This window comes from Lygodium microphyllum, chromosome 20, assembly GCF_053477565.2.
Source record: "Lygodium microphyllum isolate KBCC chromosome 20, Lygodium_microphyllum_v1.1.10, whole genome shotgun sequence".
In the NCBI taxonomy this organism is placed as follows: domain Eukaryota; kingdom Viridiplantae; phylum Streptophyta; class Polypodiopsida; order Schizaeales; family Lygodiaceae; genus Lygodium; species Lygodium microphyllum.
Genome location: NC_141154.1, coordinates 104,704,703 through 104,714,852, shown reverse-complemented (window position 1 = coordinate 104,714,852; position 10,150 = coordinate 104,704,703). Strand labels below are relative to the sequence as shown.

At 38.1% G+C, this 10,150-nt stretch overlaps 1 protein-coding gene across 1 annotated transcript; it reads left to right on the top strand.

Moving 5' to 3' along the window:
* Positions 1-1,991: 1,991 nt before the first annotated feature.
* On the top strand, positions 1,992-5,810 carry LOC148019205 (pentatricopeptide repeat-containing protein At3g09040, mitochondrial-like). Its single transcript, XM_087660748.1, has one exon. The coding sequence runs from the start codon at positions 2,132-2,134 to the stop codon at positions 5,054-5,056; it is 2,925 nt and encodes a 974-aa protein (XP_087516874.1). The 5' UTR covers positions 1,992-2,131; the 3' UTR covers positions 5,057-5,810.
* Positions 5,811-10,150: the final 4,340 nt, after the last annotated feature.

Below are 10,150 nucleotides of genomic sequence, written 5' to 3'. Positions count from 1 at the left end.
CTAATTGTAATACTCAACGATAGAGCTATTTCTAGATATCACTCGAAGATACAAACAAAGAATATGTATACATGTATATGTGTATGGATACCAGTTTACAAGTTTGATTCATAAAAAGGCATTACATGTATATACGAGTCTCTACATGTGATTTCTTACACTTAGCAATACAAACAAAGGATATGTGTGCATGTTAGAATTGTGTACATGTGTATGGGTACAGGTTTACAAGTTTGATGCATAAAAGGCATTATGTGCATGTTACAGTTGTGTACATGTGTATGGGTACAAGTTTTACAAGTTTGATGCATAAGAGGCATTACATGTATATATTAATATTTTATATTATGAATTCTGTAATTTCTTTTTGTTTTACTTTTTATTCATAGCATTAATGCATGCTTTAAATAGCTTGAATAAACAAATGTGGGTTTGTAGCCTAAAAGACTTTGTGATAGAGATCTAATCCTCACACATATTAATATTTCAGCATGTCATAAATACATGTTTTTTTAAAAAGAGAGAGAGAGGTACAACACTGAGAGAGAAATATTGCCTCATGTGTCTACATCTCTCTCTTAACACCATGTAGTGTTCTCTTTTTAAAAATCTTACCCCCCTCTCTCTCTCTCTCCCTCTACGTAGTACGCCACACATGCAGCACACACACACACACACACTCTCTCTCTCTCTCTCTCTCTCTCTCTCTCTCTCTCTCTCTCTCTCTCTCTCTCTCTCTCTCTCTCTCTCTCTCTCTCTCTCTCTCTCTCTCTCTCTCTCTCTCTCTCTCTCTCTCTCTCTCTCTCTCTCTCTCTCTCTCTCTCTCTCTCTCTCCATTGGCTAAACTAAAAGCATAGCGAAAAAGGAACCCAAAATAACAACCAACTAGACCAGTCAAAAAAGCATGACTAGGCAGCCAAGCTAGGAAGGCCAAGTCATTTGACGGAAATGGTAAGGCCCCTTTTTGAACCGAATGCTAATGAGATTTCTTTCATTGGAAAAGAAAAACTGGGCCACCTTGCCTGTAGCAAAGTGGCGTGAGCCATATGCAAGAAAACTTGCATGTACTAACCCTATTGGGGGGATTTAGCTGATAGAAAAGAAGTGCCTATCCAACTAGAGGAACATAAAAATTAATCGAGTATAAAACGTATCTGTAAGCTTTACCTCATTTTGATCATTCGAAGGGCGACTGTGGAGCCATCAAATGAAGCCAAGAGTTGCAAGGAAGCGTAGCAAAGTGAGTATTTTTTATTGAAATATAAGATATGGCAAATACTCTAATAGAGAGAGAGAGAGAGAGAGAGAGAGAGATTTAACATATTAATATATGTAATATATATTAATGTATATTTATATGTGTGTGTTAAATTTAATTTAACAATATATAATATATGATAACTATTAATATATTACTTATTGATATTAAGAGATATATAATATATTGTGTTTTAGAATATTATGTTATATTACATACATTAATAATAATAATATATTATATTAATATATCATATGCAAATGTTAATATACATTATATTTCCTATTACGTTAATCATGTAGAGAAAGAGAGAATATCTCAATACACACACATACACATAATATGATAATTCTATGATAACGTAAATACATATTAATATTAATATAAATAGAAGCTTTTCGAGGGGCCATGTGTTATAATTCTGGCACCCTCGAAAAACTTCCATAGGTATGTCACGTTGCACCCTTGAGTGCGCCTTCTCTCTCTCTCTCTCTCTGTGCTCGAAGACTCCTCCTTAGTCTCTCTCTCTCCCTCTCTCTCTCTCTCTCTCTCTTTGTGAAAGTGATGGTGTATACATACATAAAACATACATTAAAACGCACTATCTTAATTATTTTATCGACATTGGTGCTTTGAGCTTTAGTGCAAAGCACCAAAAGAACACCAGCGTGAATAAAGCTCGAAGCACCAAAACAACACGGGCGTGAAACGCTCTTAGGCTATTAGTATTAGCTTTGCTATGCTGAAGGTTCGGTAAAGGTCAGATTGTTGGGTTTATTGTTTGACAGAGGCTGCAGCGAGAGAGAGAGAGAGAGAGGCGCAGCGCAGGATGTCTGCGGGGGCCGCTACAGGAGAGCACCCTTTAGGCTTCTTATGCTCTCAAGATGCTTCTTCTATAAGAAGGTGCGGCACCATCAGCAGCCACCTGGACCTCGTACCGCCCAGAATGTCCACACAGAAGCTTGCAGCTCGGACAGCCTACCCGCCATCATTACTACTCAGGTCACGGCCTTGGCCCGCAGCGCCGCATTGCTCGTCCCCATTGTCGATTCCCTCCTCCGTGCTTCGGATACTCTTCCAGATGTCAAGTGCATCCATGCCCACATAGTCATGAATGGCCTCGAGGTAGACCCCGTCCTCGCTGCTCGGCTAATCCGGAAGTATTGTTCGTTGGGAGCTGCAGGAGACGCCCTCGTGGTTTTCCGCAGCAGCATGCAGGAATTGGATGTCCACTCTTGGAATAACATCATTGGGGTTTACTCGAGGCTAGGGCATTCTAGTCAAACCCTGTTCCTGTTTGAACTTATGCAGCAGAAGGGAATTGCTCCTGATCATGTCACATTCGTGCAGGTCCTGTCTTCTTTCGACAGCAGCGACTACCTTGAGAAGGGGTGCCACATACATGCACGGGCTGCGAAGAGTGATATTGAGTCTAACATTTTCGTTGCAACTGCCCTTGTCAGCATGTATAGTAAATGTGGCAGTTTGGAAAATGCACGGAGAGTTTATGAGAGAGTGTCGGAAGATAGTGTAGTCTGTTGCAATGCGATGATTGCAGCATATGTGCAAGATGGTGTTGGACATGAGGAGCCATTTCACTGCTTTGAACAGTTGCAACAAAAAGGAGCATTGCCAGATAAGGCCACATTTATCGGGATTCTTTCAGTTTGTGCCATGCATACATTCCTAGTTGGCGGAAAGCGAGTACATTTATATGTAATGAACAGAGGATTTGACTCAAACATAGTTGTTCAAACTGCACTTGTCAACATGTATGGAAAGTGTAAAAACATCAAGGGTGCAGAGAGGATCTTTGAGGAGTCAATGGATCAAGACATTGTGGCTTGGAATTCGTTGCTGTCTGCATATTCTAACAATAATTGTGCATCGGAGGCTTTGGAACTTTTTTATCATATTCAGCATTGTGGGATGCTCCCCAATAGAATCACATTCATCAGTGTCATTGATTCTTTATCTGATTCAGGACATTTTGCAGAAGGCAAACGCTTGCATGCTCACATTATTGCAAATGGTGGAATAGAGGAGGACGTTGTCCTGGGAACAGCCCTTGTTGGTATGTACGGAAGATGTGGCTCTGCTGAGGATGCAGAAAGGGTATTCAACTTGATGACCAAACGTAATACTGTGACTTGGAGTGTTTTTATTGGAGCTTGTGCTCAGCATGAGAAAGGGGAGAAGGCACTGGATTATTTTACTGAAATGTTGGAGGAAGGGGTTATTGCAGACAAGCTCACATTTCTAGGTGTTCTTGATGCGTGTACTTGCGAAACAATCCTAACGGATGGGCAACATGTGCACAAACACATCTGTATCACTGGAATGGATGTGGATCTCACTCTTACAAATGTCCTTTTGAAGTTTTATGGAAAATGTGGAGCTTTGGAGGATGTTCAAAGAATTTTTTCAAATATGTCAGTGCAAAGTGTTGTCTCATGGAACTCCTTAATCTCAGCATATTCTGAGCAGCAGAGTATTGCTCAGGTGGTTCAAATATTTGTTCAGATGTGGTTCGAAGGAGTCATTCCTGATAAGCTGACGTTCCTAAGTATTCTGCCTGACTGTACAGATCTAAGAGAAGCTAAACGCATGCATGTCTATATCATACACATGGGATTGGTGTCTGATATCTCTGTTGGTAATGCTCTCATCAATATGTATGGTAAATGCAGTAGTGTTGAGGATGCATGTGCTGTATTTGATAAGTTAACTGAGAGGAATGGGTTGGCATGGAATGCTATGTTTGCAGCATATTCCTGGCATGAGTGCAATCATGAGATTCTTCTTTTGTTCCAAGAAATGCAACGGCAAGGTGTTGTTCCTGATGTATATATATTTCCAACTGTGATCTCTGCCTGTGCTAGTCAGACTGTATTGCTGGAAGGAAAACAACTACACAGTCAAGTTGTGGATGCTGGCTTGGAGTGTGATGCCATCGTGGGAGGTGCCCTTGTGAACATGTATGGAAAGTGTGGCAGTTTGGAGGATGCTCGCCAGGTTTTCAATAAAATGGCTAAAGATGTAGTTGCTTGGAATACCATGATAGCTGTTTATGGAGACAGGAAACAGACTGCAGATGCATGGGCATTGTACAGCCAGATGCAAATAGAAGGCATCTTTATTGGCCAGGTCACATTTATCAGCATGCTTTCTGCATGTGCTAACCAGTCAGCCTTGCTAATTGGAAAGCTTGTTCACATGCAAGTCATGTCGTGCCGGTTTGATTTTGATGTCATTGTGGAAACAGCACTTATGACCATGTATGGGAAGTGTGGTAACCTTCAACATGCACAGAAGATATTTGACAACATGCCCATTCGTAATCTCTATACATGGAATGCCTTGGTCTCGGCATATGCCCAGCATGGGCACGCGAAAGAGACTCTGCATGTGTTGGAACAAATGTGTATGCAAGGATTTACTCCAGGTGTCGTTACCTTTGTTTCTGTGTTTTCGGCATGCAGTCGGGCCGGTCTTATTGATGAAGCTTGCCAAATTGTGGCTCAGTTGAGGCAACACCATGGTGGTATGGTAGCTGCAAGATTATATGATTCATTAGTTGACCTACTTGCCAGGGCAGGTCGTGTGGATGATGCAGAGAGACTAATTCGTCGCATGCCAGTGCAACCAAATTTTGTATCCTGGACTAGCTTGATTGGTGCCTGCACAAATAAAGGTGATGCTGATCGCGGGGGCAGAGTTGTGGATCATATGCTGGAAATAGATCCAAGTGAGCCTGCAGCATACATTATGCTGTCTAAACTAGAAGCTGCCATTTGATATGTACAATCTTGTAAGAAAGAGGATCATGTACCCATTTTATGGCTGCCGGTTCCTTTATTTGCAGAGTGTTTACATGTCTGTCCCATATCTTCATGTTTTTGAAGATGATGTTTGAAGCATGCAAGGGTGTGCAGAATACCATCACATTTTCTGTAAAGTCAAGGTCTGATTACATTGGGAAAGCAAGATTTAAGGCAATAATGGGCTTAAGGATTGTATGTTTAAGCATTGCAGCTACTGTGATTCTGGGAAAGTGACATCATTATTAGTCTATGAAGATGCCTTCTCTAAATAGCTATTTATTTACAGTGGCAAGGTTGAGCAAGTGCATGTGTCTGAAGCCTCAATCACTAGTGGTTTCCTTTCACAAATGTTGCCCATCAGAAAGAGATGTTCAAAAGCAGCTGTAAATTATTCTGGGCGCAAAGGTATAATGGAAGCCAACTTTCATGTCTTATATTTTTGTTTCTTATATGAGCACTCTTGTATCTATCATGAACTGATCTTACCCAACAAATATTCTAGTCATGCAGTATTAAACCTATTAAACCTATAATGTAACAGATACCTACTATGTGGAACTTCTATCTCTTATCTCCAGGAAGAGGCGCAGTGAAAAAATATTGCCACATATAGAATGACTTTGAAGTGGCTTTTTGATGTTGCCTTGCACCTCAGTCCATATTGCACTTCGATCGTTTGAGCACATAAATACGTTCTTTTCGTACAAATAAAGTATGCAACAATCTTTGAAAGAAAAGCCCTAATCCAAGGGCTGAAATTTGAATCCCTGTGTTGGCATTCTTTAGGAATCCTCCTTGGTCCAAGAAGTAGAGAACTTGAGTTTGGACTTACATAAGAAAAACCTACTGTGACATTGGTCTTGATGTATTAAAGAAAAATATAGTGATGTGATAATAAGGTAGATTGGCATTGGATCTTCTCTACTAAAAGGAGTGAATCATAATACGACGAGACAACTATGAATTGGTAATACTAAAAATTGGGATTGGATATTCTCTAATCAAGTCAAGCGAATCATAATGTGACAAGATATACCATTATAGTAAGAAGGGTAAGCTGTGAACCATTTGGACAAAGTGAATTATATGATATCTAAAATAAAGCAATGTGGGCCAAGCATGAGACATCATAAGAAATTAGCGTTTAGCACAATGGTCAATTCAAGTTGTAACTTACGTTGTTGATATCCCTAAATATTATCAACATGCAAGTCATTGTGCGTTATATTCCTAAAATGGAGATAATATATTATGCTCATGTAGATGCTAAGGATGAACTATGTCATTCACGATAGTAACAAATATTGCTTTGTTTTGTTCAAATTTTTGCTCTCCATTCTATAGATACCATGAGATAAATTTATCTATACATCCTAAAAGTGCCATGTTTTGAAATCTAACACCTAACAATTCTAATTATTGCAACAATTATTTAATCTAGCAGCATAATCATACAAACAGTTAGAGACAGCATAACACGTAGCATGAATCTAACACTTGCCAACAATAGACCTAGCCCACACGATGTGATTAGGGTATGTGCACCAGGTAAATCTAGGTTTCCTGCTAGCTTAAAAGTAGCCTAACCCATGTATGTGACTAGGTTATGTGTGTTAGGTGAACCTAGGTTTCCTACTATCCACTGGTAAAGCTATCCCATATACATGATCAAGGTACATGTGTGCTAGGTGAATCTAGGTTTCTTACTACTTGGCAGTCGTAGACCTAGCCCACATACATGACTATAGTACATGTGCCAAGTAAATCTAGGTGTCTTACTTCCTAGAGGTTATAGAGTCATTGCCCACATATATGACTAATGTACATGTGCCATGTGAATCTGGCTTTTCTACCTATCTAGTAGTCGTAGTCCTCGTCACATACATTTCAAGGCTATGTGAGCAATATGAATGTAAATGTATTATTATTATGTTCCTCCACGATTCCATGCATAGCTCACATGTGGCTAGGATGAGTGAGAGAACATTAATGCTTTTAGTGACTCAATCAAATTATGTTATTTATCGAATCATTTTTTCTCTACAACTCCATTCCTACCCTACATACGTGGCTATGATGAGCATAGAGAGAGAAAATGAATGAAGTAATTCAAGTTATTTATTTATTTTTATTATGTTTCTTTATAGTCCCATTCCTAAATCACGTTGCAAGATGGAGGTGTAGAGATAATATTAGTTGGTCACTTTAATTAGTTACTTTATTTAGATTATATGTAATTCTTTTTCTCTTAGATCCCATTCCTAATCTCCATATGTGGCTAGAATGAGCATACATAGATAATATTACTTATTTATTTGGTTAAATAAGTAAAATTATAAATTATAAATAAAATAAAATTCTAATATATAGATTTTGGAGTAGGAGCTATTGATGTGGAGTGGAAGTAGAAGCACAATAGGATGCACCAATAAGGAAGCATATATCGCCACCGCATGCCCCCCCCCCCCCCCCCCCCAACACACGCACACACACACACACCCCAAATTGCTACTTTGGGGATGTTTCGAGCTCATCTATAGTTGTTTATATGACAATGCAATATTGTTAACATGGGACCTCATTTTGGAAATATGGTTGTTTATGTAGCAATGCAATGGTGTAGTAAAAAACATTTAATCAATGAGTGAGCACTAATTTTAGACCACATTTTATTGAGGATGTACATATGAAAACCTCAAAATCAAGAGAAACACATGAGAACCATAAAAGAACCAATGGAAAAAAAATTCATGGCTATGCTTCTAAGGTGTCACTTCTGATATCCAAAACTAGAACAAGGTTGTTGACCTCCTCCACATTGAAGCACTCAAAAGCTATCTTTTAGTCCATTTTGTCATCGCTTTGTCATTCTGCAAGAGGCCATATACCAAATCAACAACACAAATGGATTCAAGAAATTGCATTGCTTAGTGTGAACAAAGCCAAAAGTAGACCAGTTATACCTACAACTACCACTAGAATCTGCGACTAATATCACTCTATTGGCAACATGCTTTAGCTCAACCATCTCTCCACCATACTCCTTCCACTAGATGGTCCACTAACTTATTTTATTACTTCAATATGCCATGGATCTTGAAACATTTCCATCCTATCCATGCATGCTACATGCTTGTGAAAAGATTCTTTGCCTTGATCTTATAGTAACAATTGCAAGCATACTTTTTTGAAATTACCCTCACTTCACTATTCACCACTAAATTATATAATTAATACTTGGGTTCCAAAACAAAGCTAGCTCTGTACATTGGTGCATGAAGTTGCCCCCATTGCTAGTTTGCAAGCAACACTATTTGGCTTCTCTCCCTTAATGTAACTCCATTGTACTCTCTTACTATCCTATTAGCTTCATACATATGCTAGCACACCTTGCCAATAACAAACTCATAAGTGAGGTAGGTCTATAAATGATTTAATAATATCAATCACTTTTTCTACATTGTACCAAAAGAAGATTGATTGCACAAGGCAAACACATTTGTTGGCATTCACTTGATAACAAGGGCATTTCTCCTCTCATCACCTATTAACCACTATCTCTTGAAGCACTTATCTCACAAAAATCAATGTACTTAGCATGTAGTACGCCATGGAAAATCATATGGCACAAAAGATTTAAAAGGTCTTCAAGGAAGGCTAGCTCTAAAGCTAGCAAATGTAAGCTTAGCTCCCTTATGAAATTGACAATGTGATTTGAATCAAAGTATGTGTTTTTGATAAATTGGAGCTTGTCAACATCCCTAAGCAATAAGCAACACAACATATCTACGTAATTTTAGGATATTTCTCCTTATCAAATCAACTCCTTTAAAGTTCAAAGTAACAGCAATGACATTATTGGGCCCTCCAAGACAAGCAATGGCTCTCCCATATACTTTAGCCAAGTATGTGGAAGTTTTCTTCTTGAGGGAAGTATCAATCGCCTTAACGAACATCAAACATCGATGACAAATATACACGAGATTGATCAAATGTTTTTTTTGACAACTGGTTCATTCATCTAATGCTATTGTGCACCCATCCATTAGCACAAAATCAAGTATAGCTCTTTTAAGCACATCTTCAGTATTACTCTTAACTTTATTTACATACTCTATCTGCATTTTATTATAATCGGGAAAAACAACGCCTTTTTTTAACCATGCTAAGCAAAGCATCTTGAAATATGGGATTTCAAATCATATTGAATAGTATCTTACATGTCATAAAAGGTTACATCCACTTCAAGTGAAGTTCAACCATTATAGATTTATCAAATGCCTCATGTTTGTGTTCTTGTCTCTTTAGAGGCATGCAAATTTGTGCCTTTTTTGAAAGAGTATGCGTATGACCCATACCCTCTTGTCTCTTATTTCTTCTAAATGGAGTTTATCTCTTGTTGAGTGCCACCCATATATGAAATAGAAGGCCTATTATCATGAAGATTCCCTTGATTTCTTCTTAATGTCAACCTCATTTGTCTTAGGTTTGGCTATATATTTCTTCAAGCATACATGCATATCAACTTGGTGGAGATGTGCACCTATTGACATTACCAATAACCTTGAAAAGATGCTCCTTACTTTGTACAACATTGCCTACAAATGTGTGACCACAACTCTTATGTCATAATCATGAATAAGTTTTTCCAGCCACCAACTCTTCCACATATGTCCACTTTGGTCCATGAACCATGATTTCAATCTAGAGCATACTAAGAAAAATTAACAACACAGTAAAATAAAATAAGCTCCTCGGTTCTAACTATTAGAATGATTCAAAGTGTGAGAAATTCTCCAACACAATGAAATAAACTCCTAACTATCACACTTATTCCAAAGTGTGAGAAATTCTCTAACACAATAGAGAATAATCAAACTTTATCGATACATTTATACAAATAAAGGTTGTTCACTTTACTTTTATGAGCTTATCTTAGAGTGTAAGTATCTAACACAATAAAATAAACCCCTAACTATCACAATTATTCTAAAGTGTGAGAAATTCTCCAACATAATAGAATAATCAAATTTTATTTATATATTTATGCAAATAATAATGCTCACTT

Coding starts and splice junctions, on each gene's coding strand:
- LOC148019205 (XM_087660748.1), top strand. CDS start 2,132: ATGCTCTCAAGATGCTTCTTCTATAAGAAGGTGCGGCACCATCAGCAG.